This window comes from Pristiophorus japonicus, chromosome 3, assembly GCF_044704955.1.
Source record: "Pristiophorus japonicus isolate sPriJap1 chromosome 3, sPriJap1.hap1, whole genome shotgun sequence".
Lineage (NCBI taxonomy): Eukaryota > Metazoa > Chordata > Chondrichthyes > Pristiophoridae > Pristiophorus > Pristiophorus japonicus.
This window is the reverse complement of record NC_091979.1, coordinates 269415679-269434741: the sequence shown is the minus strand read 5'-3', so window position 1 is coordinate 269434741 and position 19063 is coordinate 269415679. Positions and strand designations below refer to the sequence as shown.

General features: G+C 44.9%; 1 protein-coding gene across 8 annotated transcripts in view; it reads right to left on the bottom strand.

The window, feature by feature from the left end:
• The window catches only part of btbd16 (BTB (POZ) domain containing 16), a 183470-nt gene that overhangs the window by 28340 nt on the left and 136067 nt on the right, over window positions 1-19063 (bottom strand). For 5 of the 8 annotated variants that reach the window (XR_011592757.1, XR_011592758.1, XR_011592759.1 and 2 more), the window contains exons 13-15: window positions 10874-10956; window positions 4657-4734; window positions 12-113 (exon numbers count right to left, since the gene is read on the bottom strand). Coding sequence is in view for 5 of the 8 variants with exons in the window: in XM_070876693.1 (XP_070732794.1) it covers window positions 12-113; window positions 4657-4734; window positions 10874-10956 (263 nt within the window). In the remaining 3 variants the exon portion in view is untranslated. Of the gene's footprint in view, window positions 1-11; window positions 114-4656; window positions 4735-10869; window positions 10957-19063 lie in introns of those variants that run through there. The other 3 variants (XM_070876695.1, XM_070876694.1, XM_070876696.1) reach the window with 3 other exon arrangements.

Below are 19063 nucleotides of genomic sequence, written 5' to 3'. Positions count from 1 at the left end.
TGTTAACTTACCTGCATTAAAAAACAGTAACTGAAACCTTTCTTTTCTGGAACAGCTTTGAGTTCAAAATAAAATCCACAAAGTGAAATCATTTCTGAATGGTACCAAGGCTCCTGTTTACACACAAGAATCAAAACAAATTGGTACTGAATATAAAAGCATCCGAGTCATTTCAAGTAGCATCAAAGTAGCATAAAGAATAGACAACACCAATATAAAACATTTCACAAATGTTCCTTGCCGTTGCTGTTTTCAAGTCACAGCTGCTCACACGATCAAGCCGAATTTCAACTTGCTTACATTCAGTTAGAGAACAGAAAAGCTGCCCACTGCTTGAAGTTCTAAAAGAACAGCCTATCCCTAACACTGGTGGCAAATATGTCAGGTGTGCGTTTTAAGGCCCGGTTCCCAACTGTAACAAAATTACTGAACAAAGAATTTTTACTTTGAGTACTCAATTTGTGCGGTACACCAATTAACCCAACAGATGGGCCACTTTATAGTCCAGCGTCCCATATTGCAGTAATAACACATCACTGAAGTATTAATTTCTCTCAAATGGACACTGAAAGAGAGGCTGCAATAGAATGCTGGAGTTTTCATTTCAAGGTGAGTTGCTTCAAATTTTCTTTCCATATTTGATGTTTCTATATACTATGCTCATCCAGCCCCTTCGTCACATTGTGGCTATTTTCCACAAGCAACCAAAATGCAGTTTAGCACAGTGTCTGCTCATCAGCACATTGAAAGCCTTCAATGCTCAATAGCAGAAAAAGAGTACCCATGATGTCAGGTGGCATGCAAAGTGTACCAAGAAGTCCTGTCGCTCTGCTACACAGATAATCATACTTTATAATGAGGAGTAGTAACACGGTGAAATTGTTAAAGAGGAGAATTCCAGAGGGATTCTATTAAGGGCAGGCACTGCGGAGGGGGTGGGGGGATTGTGTGGGAAATTGTCGTTTCAATGCCTGTCCACAGGTTGTGGGGCAGTCCAGGTTCCAGTCTATTCCCTGAAATTGGGCTGCCTGAAATTTGGAATGGTTAAAAGTTTGAGGAGTTGCAGGCATCTGAGTATATTCATAACTTCTCAGAAACCCAGAGGTGTGAAAGTCAAGGTCCGATGCTGGAATAACTGAACTGGGACCCTGATTGACAGCATCTGGAATAGGTAGAAGAGACTGGGAGCAGATTAATGCTGCGCTTGTCTCGTCAGGAGAGATTATAGGTTGATGTTTTAGATGTTTCAATCTTCCAGTATGTATTTTTTTGTACAGGTCAGTGAATTACTGTTATACTTGAGTATCTGAAGCTCGATCATAGATTTGATCTGATGAGTCACCATCCCTATTTATAAAATCCTCTGGAAATATACTTTCCTGCCCCAAGCATCTGATTTAGTGGATTATTTTCAGTTACGGGGTGCTTCCTGTCATTTGTCTCAGAATATCACAAAGGAATTCATGACAGACTAAATAAAATGGACTCCCTCAGTAGTCTAAGTGAGTCAGATGCAATCCATTTCTAGGACAGCCCACGCACCTGTGAGGGATAACTTCCACCAGATGATTATATTAGCAGGTAGCAAAACCACTTTAACATGCTAATATTATTTATGTAGAGATGTGTGCTGCAGCCCACTGTGTCCTGTTCCATGTCCTGTTTCTCAATCCTGGCCAGAGCTGAGGAAAATTCTCTTGGACCTTTCAAAATCAATTTTGTCCCTGGACAGTAAATTCCACACAACCACTCTCTGCAAAGTAGTTAAATCTACAACATCTGTTTTACCTTCCCTCTTCTGAGCTCGAGTAAGGATGTCAAAAAATGTATTAAGGTTTGGTTTATTCATGTATTCTTACTGTATATCCTCACTGTTTCAAATAGATATATATGCTGTATAAGCAAGATAGATAAAAACTCCCATTCAACGCATACACATTAAACCTCCCTTATCCGGCACCCTCAGGACCTGGCCTGGGTAAAATAAGGGATTTTGCCGGATAAAGGGATAAAGGAAGGTTAGCCCGAATGGGGGGGGGGGGGGGAGGGCAAGGCCCGAGGTCGGGGAGGTGATCGGTGCCCTGGGCAGGCCCGAAGTGTTGGCGGGCCCTTGGTGGGCCGAGTGTCGGCGCTGCCCCCAGCGGGCCGAGTGTCGGTGAGCCCTGGTGGTCCGAGTGCCGGCAGGCTCCGGGGGGCCAAGTGTCGGCGGGCCATGGGGGGGGGGGGGGGCCGAGTGTCGGCGGGCCACGGGGGGGCCAAATGTCGGCGGGCCCTGGGGGTCCGAGTGTCGGCAGGCCACGGGGGGGCTGAGTGTCGGCAGGCCATGGGGGGGCCGAGTGTCGGCGGGCACTGGGGGGGCCGAGTGTCGGCGGGCCCTGGGGGGCCGAGTGTCGGCGGGCCCTGGGGGGGCCGAGTGTCGGCGGGCCCTGGGGGGGGGGGGGGGGGGGGCCCCAAGTGTCGGCGGGCCCCGGGGTGGCCGAAAGTCGGCTGGCTCCCAGCGGGCCAAGAATCAGCAGCCCCCAGTGGGCCGACTATCGGCGGGTCACGGAGGGCCGAGTGTCGGCGGGCCCCAATGGGTTGAGTGTCGGCGCGGCCCCCCGGTGGGTCAAATGTTGGCAGGCCCCCCGGCGGGCTGAGCGTCAGCGGGCCCCAAAGTCGGGGTGGAGGTTGGCCGCGTTCTGCGCAAGCACCCTCCGGCCACCAGAATCATGCTGGACCAGGGGTGGTAACGGATAAGGGAGTCCCAGATAAGGTAGGTCCAACCTGTAGTTATAATACTATAATGCATCTAATAAAATGAATGATAACATGTTTGCAGCATGTTTCTCCTTTATAAACTGAGTTTAATGCTAGAATTTGGTCAAGTTATCTTAGTAGCATGCTATATGAAGAGCAGCATTATTTCTCAGTAATTCACTCAAGATTAACTCTTGCTGTGACTTTATCTGAAGTTTATTCTTCCAGTGAGGACATGATTCAGCAACTGAATATGAAATAGTATATTTAGATTTCGTGAAAGTTTTCAATCAAGTTCCCATGAAAGCAATATAAAGTCAAGTAAAACCTGGATGTTGATAAGAAATTGGCCAAAGGAAAGAAAGCAGTGAGGTCAGGGAAAGGACTATGTGGAGTACCCCCAGCAATTGATTCCTGGGGACGACTGCTCCTAATCTACATGAACGACATAGATTCTGAAACTCAATGGGGTAGATTTTCAACTCCAGGCATAAAACTGGCATTGTGGATTGGCTGCACGTAATGGAAACCGCCCAGGTTTTATTTCCAATTTCATTGGAAGTGAAAATGGGTGGTTTTCTATAACAGGCGGCCATCTGCAACGCCAAATGTAAACTGGGCAGGTTTATAATGATAATAAAGTGGGGGAGGGGGGAGGGCAGTTGAGTGAAAGGAAGGACAATTTGGGACTGATGTCAGAAAGAAACTTGTTATGCTAAGAATGACCAACATTTGAAATGGTCTGCCAGAGATGTTAGTGGAGATGAGAACCTTTCGGTTTATTCAAAATGCAGTTAGATGACCTGAAGAGGTGCCTGCATATTGTAATGGATGAATTAACAACGGCCAAATATTAATCTTGTGAGCTTGAGGAGAGCATCTAATTGGCAGCTAGATTTGCCCATAGGGCAACTGAATGTCAGACTTGATTTTTGTAGTATAAATAATATTGCTTTGTATAGTATAAAAATAAGAGTGATTACAATAAAAATATCTTGGGTTCAGATAACAATAAACCACTCAAGCCTCACTTTTCCAGTTTATGATATCATCTGAACCGCTCAGACAGCTTTCTTGCACTTGTTCCCATCTGCCCATTATTGCCTATATAATGGTCCCAGAAAATTAGTAAAGTTAATGCAACATTCAATGAAAATGACCAAACAATAGTTTTGAAAATGGTCATCACGTGGAATTGTTATAATGACGCTATTGAGTCATTACTGGGTTAAAATTCCAGTAAATGTGTGTCCCAGTTCCGCGACAATAAGTGATGCCTTTTTTTTAAGCAATACAACAGGTCAGCAATGGTAACCCTGCTTGCTCACATCATTGTTGAATGGGAAGCAGAGCTCTCCACATGTGCGGAGCACTGATTACCAGCTTCTGACTGATGTCTAATGATTGGAAAGAGCTGATGCGATCTAAGCTTTTGTATGGTGAAATTTAACTAGTTAATTATACACTGACCACAGTTATACCACAGCCATTGCACAACACTAAAAGACCTAACTGATGTTAAATGTTCAACATATACAAAATATCAGCATTCTATTCTACGTTTGGCATTAGTGTGACAGCAAAGATGCAGTATAAATGCGCTATTATATTCTACAGATTTTGAAAAGGAAATCAAAACGACAAGTAAATAATACTCTTGTTTCATCAACTTTGCTCATTTTCTGGGACCATTATGTAGACAATAAATGGTTGATGGGGGCAATTGCAAGAAAGCTGCCTGAGAGTTTCAGATATCAAAAACTGGAGGAGCAAGGTTTGAGCTTTTATTGTTAGCTGAACCCAAGATTACATTATTATTGTAACATTCAACAAGCTAAATTGTAGGAAAAAATAAATATTTATTTTTTAGAAATGTACATAATTTTGGATTGTCTTGATTATGACAACTCATCTTTATACCTCTGTAATGATGAAACCAAATCGGACTGCTTCAGAGCGAAAGTATTTCAGACATGGCATGTCTCCCCCATGTTGTAGCTGGAAAGTGAATGAAAACATTCAGACATTACAATATTGTCTTTCACAATATAATTATAAATAATTCTATGATCTTTTACAGTGAATCAACAGTGTCTGTTGTTTCAGACACATTCCTATTGTTCAAACACAAATTATCACAAATATTTTTGTTGAATAAAAATTTCAGCTGGACATTTGGTATTCCCGACAGCACAATTTGAAGATCATTTAAGATTCATAATGGGGGAAAATTGCGGTCGGAGGCTTCCTTCATACGAACTGAAAAAAATCTATGGAAGTACCTGGTGGTCCCGGAGGAACGTAAGATCCCGGTCAGAGGCCTAGATTCATTGTGCAGCACATGGGGAGATGACTTCGAGGTACGGACATGCTGGAGTCATGTGGGCCTGAACCACCAATCACTATGCAGTATTCTCATTGATAAAAATGGGAACTCTGTTTGTACGAGTTCCCATTATTATCAATGAGAAAAACCCTAAAACACCAAAACACAGCATAAAAAATAAAACACAACACATATTTAAAATTAATTGAAATTAAATGTAATTAAATGTTTTAAGAAAAAAAAATATATGGGGGAATTTTTTTTAATGGGGCAGAAATTATGGCCTGAGTGTGTACAGACCCAGGTCAGTGCACAATGCTCATGTGCTCAAAACCGGCTTTTTCAATTTGTCAAGCTTGACAGATCTTCCGTATCTCGGGAGCGAGGACATTTGCAAGGGTAACATTGTGGGATTTATCCATATCTTGCGCAGCAAATGTCCTCAAAACTCTTGAGTCTGATAAAAGCAGGCGCATAGCCTACTTTTACAGGCGTCAGAGTTTTGAAATGCACAAAAGCATTTTAAAATAAAATTATAAAAACATTTTATTGTTAAAAACCCTCCCCATTATGGTAAGTTTATTTTTAACCATAATTAAATTTAAAAAAAAATTTTAAATCGGAAAAATATATACTTTTTATACATAAATAACTCTAATTTAAATTAATAAAAATATGTGGTGTATACTGTGTTCCTAACACAGATGAGACTGCACACAGGGAGGTTAAAGTAACAGTGACCTCAGTCTTTAATAAGACACTCCAGCGTGAGGAACAGGCCTTAGGGGCCGGCTTATATACAGTGCTCCCAAGGGATGCTGGGATCCCTGAGACTCCAGGGGATGAGCTCCCTGGTGGCGGAACATGGGAGTGCATGCTTTACAGATGCACAACATCACTCCCCGCCCCCGCAAAGTCAAAGTGAAAACTATTTACAAGGTGAGGCGGTTGGGAGCCTTTCTTTCCCTGGTGGACCGCCTCGGTACAAATGTCTGTTCTGGTGTGTTGGCTGTGCCCTCGCTGGGCTGACGTGTTGTTGGCCTTGCAGGGCTGCAAGGTGAGCCTGGCCTTGCTGGGCTGTTGGGCGTGATGGGTTCGATTTCCTGGTCTGATGTGGTATCGTTGATCCTTTGGGTGTGTGTTGTGGGCTCGAAAAAGGTGGTGTCTGCTGTGGGTTGTTCAGGGCAGTCTGTGAACAGCAGCCTCGTTTGGTCCAGGTGCTTTCTGCAAATTTCTCCATTGTCTAGTTTGACGACAAACACCCTATTCCTTCTTTAGCTATCACTGTGCCCGCGATCCACTTGGGACCATGTCCACAGCTTAGCACATACACAGGGTCATTCAGATCAATTTCCCGTGACACAGTGGCGCGACCATCGTTTACATTTTGTTGCTGCCGCCTGCTCTCTACCTGATCATGCAGGTTGGGGTGAACCAGCGAGAGTCTGGTTTTAAGTGTCCTTTTCATGAGTAGCTCAGCCGGGGGCACCCCTATGAGCGAGTGGGGCCTCGTGCAGTAGCTGAGCAGTACTCAGGATAGGCGGGTTTGGCCAGTATGTCAGGCAGGCCATGGGTGGCAAACATGGCCTTCAGGCTTTCAATGGTGGCGGTGCTTCCCAATATTATTTCACATTCAATCCATTTTTGAAAAAGCATCCACCACCACCAGGAACATTTTACCAAAAAATGGGCCCGCATCGTCGACATGGATCCTCGACCATAGTCTGGAGGGCCAGGACCACAAACTTAGTGGTGCCTCTCTGGGCGCATTGCTCAACTGAGCACACATGCTGCATTGCCGTACACAGGACTCTAAGTCAGAGTCGATACCGGGCCACCACACGTGGGATCTGGCTATTGCTTTCATCATTACTATGTGTGCTGTGGAGATCCGAGATGAACGTCTCCCTGCCCTTTTTTGGTAGCACTACGCGGTTACCCCACAGCAGGCAGTCTGCCTGAATGGACAGCTCGTCCTTTCGACGGAGATGCTGGCCCAGCTCCCATGCAGTACACAGTTTTTTACGAGGGAAAGCAGAGGATCTTGGCTGGTCCAAGTCCTAATCTGGCGGGCTGTGACAGGTGATTTATCATTTTCAAACGCTTCCATGACCATTAACAAGCCAGCGGGCTGCGCCACCATCAAAAGTTTGCAGGCTGCGCCATTTCCACCCCTGTGGTGGGCAATGGTAGCCGACTGAGAGCATCCGCATAGTTCTCGGTGCCTGGCCTGTGGCGGATGGTATAGTTATACGCTGATAGCGCAAGTGCCCACCTTTGTATGCGGGCTGAGGCATTAGTATTTATCCCCTTGTTTTCGGCGAACAGGGATGTGAGGGGCTTGTGATCGGTTTCCAGCTCAAATTTGAGGCCAAACAGGTACCAATGCATTTTCTTTACCCCGAACACACACGCTAATGCCTCTTTCTCAATCATGCTGTAGGTCCTCTCGGTCTTAGACAAGCTCCTGGAAGCATAGGCGACTGGTTGCGACTTCCCCACAAATGTTAGCTTGTTGTAATACAGACCAGACTCCGTACGACAATGCGTCACATGCTAGCACAAGTCTTTTACATGGGTTATACAATACAAGCAGCTTGTTGGAGCATAAAATGTTTCTGGCTTTCTCAAAAGTAATTACTTGTTTTTTTTTTCCCCATACCCAGTTCTCACCTTTGCGCAATAACACATGTAGGGGCTCTAAAAGGGTGCTTAACCCCGGTAGGAAGTTACCAAAATTGTTGAGGAGTCCCAGGAACGACCGCAGCTCCGTGACATTCTGTGGCCTGGGCGCGTTCCTGATAGCCTCTGTCTTGGCATCTGTGGGCCGAATGCCGTCCGCCGCGATCTTTCTCCCCAAAAACTCCACTTCTGTTTTCACGAAGACGCATTTCGACCTCTTCAGCCACAGCCCCACGTGATCCAGTCGCTGGAGGACCTCCTCCAGGTTTTGTAGGTGCTCGGCGGTGTCCCGACCCGTGACCAATATGTCGTCCTAAAAGACCACCGTGTGTGGTACCGACATGAGTAGGCTCTCCATGTTTGTCTGGAAGATCGCTGCAGCCGACTGAATTCCAAATGGGCATCTGTTGTAGATGAACAGTCCCTTGTGCATGTTGATGCAAGTGAGGCCCTTCGAAGACTCCTCCAGCTCCTGCGTCATGTAGGCTGAAGTCAGGTCGAGCTTGGTGAATGTCTTGCCTCCTGCCAGCGTCGCAAATAGGTCGTCTGCCTTAGGTAGCGGGTATTGGTCCTGTAGCGAGAAACGATTAATAGTTACTTTATAATCGCTGCAAATCCTGACCGTGCCATCACTTTTGAGTACTGGAACAATCGGGCTGGCCCACTCGCTGAATTCCACTGGGGAGATGATGCCCTCACGTTGCAGCCTGTCCAGCTCGATTTCCACTCACTCCCTCATCATGTGAGGTACCGCTCGCGCCTTGTGGAGAATGGGTCGTGCCTCTGGGACCAAGTGGATCCGCACCTTCGCCCCGGAAAAGTTTCCAATGCCTGGCACTAAAAACATCCCAATAGTGGATAATCAAGGAGCTATAGGGAGGAAGGAACTTAATACAATCACTATCACTAATGAAGTAGTACTCAGTAAAATAATGGGATGAAAGGCGGACAAGTCCCCTGGACCTGATGGCTTACATCCTAGGGTCTTAAAAGAAGTGGCTGCAGAGATAGTGGATGCATTCGTTGTATTCTAACAAAATTGCCTGGATTCTGGGGTGGTCCCAAAAGATTGGAAAAACGCAAATGTAACGCCCCTATTTAAAAAAGGAGGCAGACAGAAAGTAGAAAACTATAGACCAGTTAGCCTAACATCTGTCATTGGGAAAATGCTGGAGTCCATTATTAAGGAAGCAGTAGCGGGACATTTGGAAAAACATAATTCAATCAAGCAGAGTCAGCATGGTTTTATGAAAAGGAAATCATGTTTGACAAATTTGCTGGAGTTCTTTGAGGATGTACCGAGCAGGGTGGATAAGAGGGAACCAGTGGATATGGTGTATTTGGATTTCCAGAAGAGATTCGATAAGGTGCCAGATAAAAGGTTACTGCACAAGATAAAAGTTCACGGGGTTGGGGGTAATATATTAGCTTGGATAGAGGATTGGCTAACTCACAGAAAACAGAGAGTCGGGATAAATGGGTCATTTTCCAATTGGCAAACAGTGACTAGTGGGGTGCCGCAGGGATTGGTGCTGGGTCATCAACTATCTACAATCTATATTAATGACATGGATGAAGAGACAGAGTGTAATATAGCCAAGTTTGCTAATGATACAAAGATGGGTGTGAAAGCAAGTTGTGAGGAGAACACAAAACATCTTCAAAGGGATATAGACAGGCTAAGTGAGTGGGCAAACATTTAGCAGATGGAGTATAATGTGGGAAAGTGTGAGGTTATCCACTTTGGCAGGAAAAATAAAAAAGCAAATTATTATTTAAATGTAGAGAAATTACAAAATGCTGCAGTACAGAGGGACCTGGGGGTCCTTGTGCATGAAACACAAAAAGTTAGTATGCGGGTACAGCAATTAATCAGGAAGGCAAATGGAATGTTTGCTTTTATTGCAAGGGGGATAGAGTATAAAAGCAGAGAAGCCCTGCTACAACTGTACAGGGTAATGGTGAGGCCACACCTACAGTACTGCGTACAGTTTTGGTCTCCGTATTTAAGGAAGGATATACTTGCATTGGAGGCTGTTCAGAGAAGATTCACTAGATTGATTCTGGAGATGAGGGGGTTGACTTATGAAGATAGGTTGAGTAGGTTGGGCCTATACACATTGGAGTTCAGAAGAATGAGAGGTGATCTTATCAAAACATAAGATAATGAGGGGGCTGGACAAGGTGGATGCAGAGAGTATATTTCCACTCATGGGGGAAACTAAAACTAGGGGACCGAGTCTCAGAATAAGGGGCCGCCCATTTAAAACTGAGATGAGGAGGAATTTGTTCTCTCAGAGGGTTGTAAATCTATTGAATTCTCTGCCCCAGAGGCTGGGTCATTGAATATCTTTAAGGCAGAGATAGACAGATTTTTGAGCAATAAGGGAATAAAGGTTTATAGGAAGCAGGCAGGGAAGTGGAGCTGAGTCCATGATCAGATCAGCCATGATATTAAATGGCGGAGCGGGCTCGAAGGGCTAGGTGGCCTACTCCTGCTCCTATTTCTTATGTTCTTATCACAGACCTTCCCTTTTCTTCCTGCCTCCCCTCCCGCCTTTGCCTGCCTCTGCACTTGCTTAAAATCTGTTACATCTCTAACTTTTTCCAGTTTTGAGGATAGGTCATCAACCTGAAATGTTAACTCTGCTTCTGTCGCCACAGGTGCTGCCTGACCTGCTGAGTATTTCCAGCATTTCCTGTTTTTATATTATATATTTCCTGAGGTTCAGTGCCTAAAACTGAACGCAGCACTTCAGATAGGGTCTGACCAAGGCTTTGTACAACTGAAGCATCACTTTCTCACTTTTGAATTCCAATCCTCTTCCGAGAAGGCCAACATTCTATTAATCTTTTTGATTACATTTTGTACCTGTGCACTAGCTTTTAATGATTTGTGTACTTGGACACCTGAATCCCTTTGCTCTCGACAGCTCTTAGTCTCCCACCGCTAAGACAATATTCCAATTTGTCTTTCTCCAATCCAAAGTGGATAACATTGAGTGATTGATTTCTGAAATGAACTTGTCACCTCTAGATAGTAATTACAAAAGGAGCACTAGCTTAAAGCTTTTAACCATTCCTGACTGTGATTGGAGTTTCACTTTGAAGACTGACATACTAACTCACTGCATAGTAGTTGCGGGTGACAACGTGCAACAGCCAGTCCCGTGGCAGCAAATCGATCTGCTGCAGCTCCTCAATCTGCCAAGCTGATTAAGAGGAAAAAGAGTCGGTTTTTAGAACATGTGTCAATAATCAAGCACCTACTTAATGCTGAAGCAAATGATTTTAACAGCACTGAATATGAATCATTTCCTTAGTGAAATTCCTGTGTTATTCATACATGCTGCATTATACAGTAATATGTCAACTAATGACATTTTGTGGCTAAATAATAGTTTTGCCTGGCAAGAAGTCAGACAGGAAATATGAAATTATCATATTTTTCCCTTAGAATAGTTTGTGACTTGCTATATTATCTCCATATACACTGAAATATTTTTGAGGTTATCTCCTAAATTGTAAGAGACCAGATTTTGCTGAAAAAATAATGGTGTCTGAATGACACTCACCATTATTAATTCACAAATCAACCAACAACTTGTAGTGTGAAAGACATACCCTGTGAATTGCGGATCACCACAAGCTTCTTGCCCCGTGTTCCACCATTAGCTTCATGAAAACGGCATTTCGCCTTTAACCTCCCTGTGATTTTCATGAAGTTGCTATATTTGCATATTAGTTATCCATGAAACTCATCACAGAAAGTTACGTCTAGTAATTAACAGCATAAGTATCCTTTCTATCATTTTTTTCTCTCTCTTAATCCACTCGTTCATACCCTCTCTCTGTACCTGATTTGACATTGAATTCACCCACTCTAATTCACCCTCCTTCTCAGTCCTTCCTCTGTTTCTTTCTCAATCCTTTAAACTCATTGGAGATATACTTTTTCCCGTTGTTCACCAAGGTCCCAGATGTCCTTTGTTACCAACTCATAATTCCAGCAACTTCATGGGCAACAATTCTAAGTCTAACAAGATGCCCCACTCCAGCAAAATCTGGCCCTCTATGTTGTAATTCAGAGCTGTACAGTTGATTATATAATGGGGCAGAATTCACCTGTGTAGTGGATCTAACAGAATGCCATTAGTTAGACTTGCCCCTGCACTCTTCAGCCCAAATAATTGTTGCCCACAAGTTGCTGAAAGTGCAAGCTGATAATGGTGCAGCAAGTAAGACAGGGCATCCGGGACCTGGGTGAACAGGGCAACCAACAGTGTATTTCCTTAAACAATCTGATTCCTGTATTTATTTACCAAAGACTGAGAAGGACGGTTAATTAGATTGAATTCAATGCCAAATCAGGTACAGAAAGGGAATTAAAGAGAGGAAAGAAAGATTGGATTAAGCGAGAGAGAAAAATAGAGACAGATAGAAAAAATAAGGAAAAACATTTTTAATCTCGCTGAAAATGTCAAAGCCTGAAAGAATGAGAATTCACACTTGTAATAGTTAATTTTGGTACCAGAGAGGCTGATTGGCAGTTGCTAACATTTATCATGTCATTAAAAGGGTACTTACGCTTGTAATGACAAGACCTACATTTCTGCAGCGAGTTTAATGGTTAATTAATGGCCAAATACAACAAGTTTCTAAAAAAAATGGGGAGGCTAAGGACGAGATGCCGTTTTCGCAAAGATAATGGTGGAGCAGTGCAATTCTGACAACTTTTTGATATTCACATTTAACCACGCATCTGCTCCTCGCCTGAAGTAGCGTCAGTGAGGAGGAGAGAGTCCAGGGTCGGAGGCCGATAAAAAGATCGCGAGATCAGGAGTCGGGCAGCGTCGGTGAGGAGGCGAGAGTACGGGGTCAGAGGCCTATAAAAAGATCGCGAGATCAGGAGTTGGGCAGTGTCGGTGAGGAGGCGAGAGTCCGGGGTCGGAGGCCTATAAAAAGATCGCGAGATCAGGAGTCGGGCAGCATCGGTAAGGAGGTGTGCTTGTGTAGCTGCAGGAAGAAGGCAATAAAGAAGTAGAAAGAAAGCGAAAGGTGATGTCACAGCCAAGGGGGTAAGTGATTGGTAAGTAGCTTTTATTTTTCTTTCTTTATCAGTAAGTAACCTTTAGCATTGTTGTTGCCAAATTAAGTTTATCTAAGGGTTAAGTCATGGCAGGACAGCTCGGACACGTGTTATGCTCCTCCTGTACTATGTGGGAACTTGGGGACGCTTCCGGTGTCCCTGATGACTACGTGTGCGGGAAGTGTATCCGCCTGCAGATCCTGACAGACCGCATTGCGGCACTGGAGCTGCGGGTGGATTGACTCTGGAGCATGCACGATGCTGAGAATGACGTGAATAGCATGTTTAGCGAGTTGGTCTCACCGCAGGTAAAGGGTACACAGCCAGATAGTAAATGGGTGACCAACAGGAAGAGCAGTGCAAGGAAGGTAGTGCAGGGGTCCCCTGCGGTCATCCCCCTGCAAAACAGATACACCGCTTTGGGTACTGTTGAGGGGGATGACTCATCAAGGGAGGGCAGCAGCAGCCAAGTTCATGGCACCGTGGGTGGCTCTGCTGCACAGGAGGGCAGGAAAAAGAGTGGGAGAGCGATAGTGATAGGGGATTCGATTGTAAGGGGAACAGATAGGCGTTTCTGCGGCCGCAACCGAGACTCCAGGATGGTATGTTGCCTCCTTGGTGCAAGGGTCAAGGATGTCTCAGAGCGGGTGCAGGACATTCTGAAAAGGGAGGGTGAACAGCCAGTTGTCGTGGTGCACATAGGTACCAACGATATAGATAAAAAACAGGATGAGGTCCTACGAGACGAATTTAGGGAGCGAGGAGCTAAATTAAAAAGTAGGACCTCAAAGGTAGTAATCTCAGGATTGCTACCATTGCCAGGTGCTAGTCAGAGTAGGAATCGCAGGATAGCTCAGAGGAATTCATGGCATGAGTGGTGCAGAAGGGAGGGATTCAAATTCCTGGGGCACTGGAACCGGTTCTGGAGGAGGTGGGATCCGTACAAACCGGACAGTCTGCACCTGAGCAGGACCGGAATCAATGTCCTCGGGGGAGTATTTGCTAGTGCTGTTGAGGAGGAGTTAAACTAATATGGCAGGGGAATGGGAAACTATGCAGGGAGGCAGAAGGAAACAAAAGGGAGACAGAGGAAAAAGATAGAAAGGAGAAGAGTAAAAGTGGAGGGCAGAGAATCCCAAGGCAAAAAACAAAAAGGGCCACATTACAACAAAATTCTAAAGGGGGAAAGTGTGTTAAAAAGACAAGCCTAAAGGCTCTGTGCCTCAATGCGAGGAGTATTCGGGATAAGGTGGATGAATTAACTGCGCAGATAGCAGTTAATGGATATGATGTAATTGGCATCACAGAGACATGGTTCCAAGGTGACCAAGGCTGGGAACTCAACAGCCAGGGATATTCAACATTTAGGAAAGATAGACAGAGAGGAAAAGTAGACGGGGTGGCGTTGCTGGTTAAAGAGGAAATTAATGCAATAGTAAGGAAGGACATTGGCTTGGATGATGTGGAATCGGTATGGGTGGAGCTGCGTAATACCAAAGGGAAGAAAACGCTGGTGGGAGTTGTGTACAGGCCGCCCAACAATAGTAGTGAGGTTGGGAACAGCAGCAAACAAGAAATAAGGGATGTGTGCAATAAAGGTACAACAGTTATCATGGGCGACTTTAATTTACATATAGATTGGGCTAACCAAACTGGTAGCAATACGGTAGAGGAGGATTTCCTGAAGTGTATTCGGGATGGTTTTCTTAACCAATATGTCGAGAAACCAACTAGAGAGCTGGCCATCCTAGACTGGGTGATGTGTAATGAGAAGGGACTAATTAGCAATTTTGTTGTGCAAGGCCCCTTGGGGAAGAGTGATCATAATATGGTAGAATTCTTTATTAAGATGAAGAGTGACACAGTTAATTCAGAAACTAGGGTCCTGAACTTAAGGAAAGCTAACTTCGATGGCATGAAGCGTGAATTGGCTAGAATAGACTGGCAAATGATACTTAAAGGGTTGACGGTGGCTAGGCAATGGCAAACATTTAAAGATCATATGGATGAACTTCACCAATTGGACATCCCTGTCTGGAGTAAAAATAAAACAGGGAAGGTGGCTCAACCTTGGCTAACAAGGGAAATTAAGGATAGTGTTAAATCCAAGGAAGAGGCATATAAATTGGCCAGAAAAAGCTGCATACCCCAGGACTGGGAGAAATTTAGAATTCAGCAGAGGAGGACAAAGGTTTTAATTAGGAGGGGGAAAATAGAGTACGAGAGGAAGCTTGCCGGGAACATAAAAACTGACTGCAAAAAAGCTTCTATAGATATGTGAATAGAAAAAGATTAGTGAAGACAAACGTAGGTCCCTTGCAGTCGGACTCAGGTGAATTAATAATGGGGAACAAAGAAATGGCAGACCAATTGAACAAATACTTTGGTTCTGTCTTCACGAAGGAAGACACAAATAACCTTCCGGATGTACTAGGGGACCGAGGGTCTAGTGAGAAGGTGGAACTGAAGGATATCCTTATTAGGCGGGAAATTGTGTTGGGAAATTGATGGGATTGAAGGCCAATAAATCCCCGGGGCCTGATTATCTGCATCCCAGAGTATTTAAGGAGGTGGCCCTAGAAATAGTGGATGCATTGGTGTTCATTTTCCAACAGCCAATCGACTCTGGATCAGTTCCTATGGACTGGAGGGTTGCTAATGTAACACCACTTTTTAAAAAAGGAGGGAGAGAGAAAACAGGTAACTGTAGACCGGTTAGCCTGACATCAGTAGTGGGGAAAATGTTGGAATCAATTATTAAGGATGAAATAGCAGCGCATTTGGAAACCGGTGACAGGATCGGTCCAAGTCAGCATGGATTTATGAAGGGGAAAGCATGCTTGACCAATCTTCTGGAATTTTTTGAGGATGTAACTAGTAGAGTGGACAAGGGAGAACCAGTGGATGTGGAGTATTTGGACTTCCAAAAGGCCTTTGACAAGGTCCCACATAAGAGATTGGTGTGCAAGATCAAGGCACATGGTATTGGGGGTAATGTACTGACATAGATAGAGAATTGGTTGGCAGGCAGGAAGCAGAGAGTCGGGATAAACGGGTCCTTTTCAGAATGGAAGGCAGTGACTAGTGGAATACCGCAGGGCTCAGTGCTGGGACCCCAGCTCTTTACAATATACATTAATGATTTGGATGAAAGAATTGAGTGTAATATCTCCAAGTTTGCAGATGACACTAAACTGGTGGCAGTGTGAGCTGTGAGGAGGATGCTAAGAGGCTGCAGGGTGATTTGGACAGGTTAGGTGAGTGGGCAAATGCATGGCAGATGCAGTATAATGTGGATAAATGTGAGGTTATCCACTTTGGTGACAAAAACACAAAGGCAGAATATTATCTGAATGGTGGCAGATTAGGAAAAGGGGAGGTGCAACGAGACCTGGGTGTCATGGTTCATCAGCCATTGAAAGTTGGCATGCAGGTACAGCAGGCGGTGAAGAAGCAAATGGCATGTTGGCCTTCATAGCTACGGGATTTGAGTATAGGAGCAGGGAGGTCTTACTGCAATTATACAGGGCCTTGGTGAGGCCTCACCTGGAATATTGTGTACAGTTTTGGTCTCCTAATCTGAGGAAGGATGTTGTTGCTATTGAGAGAGTGCAGCGAAGGTTCACTAGACTGATTCCAGGGATGGCTGGACTGTCATATGAGGAGAGACTGGATCAATTGGGCCTTTATACACTGGAGTTTAGAAGAATAAGAGGGGATCTCATAGAAACGTATAAGATTCTGACGGGACGGGACAGGTTAGATGCAGGAAGAATGTTCCCGATGTTGGGGAAGTCCAGAACTGGGGGACACAGTCTTAGGATAAGGGGTAAGCCATTTAGGACTGAGATGAGGAGAAACTTCTTCACTCAGAGAGTTGTTAACCTGTGGAATTCCCTGCCGCAGAGAGTCGTTGATGCCAGTTCATTGGATATATTCAAGAGGGAGTTGATATGGCCCTTATGGCTAAAGAGATCAAGGGGTATGGGGAGAAAGCGGGAAAGGGGTACTGAGGTGAATGATCAGCCATGATCATATTGAATGGTGGTGCAGGCTCGAAGGGCCAAATGGCCGACTCCTGCACCTATTTTCTATGTCCCATTTATCTGTCAGTAATGGTGTGTGCCATTTGCCTTGCTGTTATTTTGACAGCAAATTCTGGCCCAATAATCATATACTGTTATATCAAGTATAGTTAAACCTTAGGAAAAACAGTTATATTGGGTCAAGTCCCCACCGCCCCCCTCCCCCGCAAAAACGGCGTAGCTCCATGAGGTGTGCCGACTTTCTGGAAGAAAAAGTGCGCCGAAAAGTTCACTTGCAATTCTGGACGATCCTCGGGTCTTCTTCAGCCACAACGTAGTGCAGCAGGATGAGAGAGCGGCGGAACTAGGGCCGTGCTGAGTAAACAAAGTCAGCGGGGGGGGGGAGGGGGGAGGCGCTAGGGTCCAAGGTCTTTTGAGTGCCGGCAGCGTTGCGCATGCGCGTTGGAGCGGCCATGCATGCGCAATGGCTTATTAACATTGGCAATCGGCCCCTCCCCCCCTTCAGATGCCGCGTTCACAACCCACCACCCTCAGCCATAACCCCCCCCCCCCCCAGCCTGCCGTGTTAAGCCTTCTCCCTCCCTTCGTTCAGATGCCATCAGCCTAGCCTCCTCCTGCACCTAGCCCTGGCTGGGGCGGGCCCGCTGTGGATCTCTTCCCTCCTCCCCCCCCCACCGCCGTTAAGATGCCGCGTTCACCACCTACCAACCCCCCCCCCCCCACTCCAAGCCTGCCGCGTTGAGCTTTCTCCCTCCCTCCCTCCCCCCCCATTCAAATGCTGCCTTCACCACCCATCACCCCCAGCCCTGCCCCCCCAGCCTGCCGGATTGAGCCTTCTCCCTCCCTCCCCCTCCCCCTCCCTTCAGATGCCGTGTTCTCCCGCCCCTTTCCCAGGCTGAAGGGACTCCCACACGGCCAGTCACTGCGAAGTTTAGTTGAAGGTAGGATTTACTTCAGTTCTTTATTTGTTAATTTAATTATTTACTTCAGTTCTTTATTTTTTATTGAACGCTTCTTACTTTTTGTGCTTTGTTTGGTGCATGATGGTGCTTTAAATATAATTAATTGTGCCGATTCCTTAACTCTAGGTAAGCTTTTTGTGTGTGGACAGAAGTGGCAACATATGCTGGCCTAAGTTAGTTTGGAGCAACTGTTTGCTGGCCAAACTCGCGTAAATGGCCAAAACAGGCGTAAGTGGCTGGGAACGCCCCCTTTTGAAAAAAAAAAATGAAACTAAAAAATAACCTAATTAACTCACTTACACTGGCGCAAAATAAATGGCCAGACTTGCAACTAAAAAGATACTCCAGAAAAATCAAGTTGCTCCAAAAAAAACGGAGCAATTCCTGGGGAAATTTGGGCCCGTTATGTGCAACAATTAGTTTAATGGCAGTACAATATAAGGTAGGGGGGTGATTAAAGATATACAATGAAAACTAATTGAAAAAGTTTATTACTACGGAGCCTCTAGTTATAACAAATTTCTTCCCTACCCTAGCAATAGTCCCATTAAAGTTCATGGGGGTACTCTCAATAGGATGAAGTCATATTTAGAACTACTTGTACAGGCTCTGTGAATTTATAATAAAGAGATTTGGCTGCACAAGTATTGAAGTGTAGCTGAATGAATGAGTGATTGCATAGCGGATCTTTCACAAGTAATTGAAGATTCCTGCTTTCCCACCCTGAAATACAAAATATCCACAAACAAGTAAATGTTGAAGAGGACAATGAGACAAACAATATTGGAAACACATTTCAATGATGTCAATATAAAAATCAATGTTGAGAATGCAATAGTTGAAAAAGATCAACAATTTATTTTCTTTTCATAAAGACTGGCAGCTTATGTATTCATGTCAATAGGTATAACAAGGTCAGGCAGCAACTGTGGAGAGAAACAGAATTAATGTTTTGGGTCTGTGACCCTTCATCAGAACTGGAAAAGTTCGAGATGTAACTGACTTTTTAGGAAGTGCTGGGGCACTGAAAGGGAGAGGGGAGGAAAGAACTAAAAGGGAAGGTCTGTGATCGGGTGGAAGGCAGGAGAGATTAAGAGACAAAATTGATGCTGGGCAAAAATGAGATGGTAATGGCACAAGTTAAGAAACAAAAGATGAGTCTAGATGGGGTGTGAATGGCGGAATGATCACCAGCTGCCATGGGAAATAGAAAAAAAGGGGG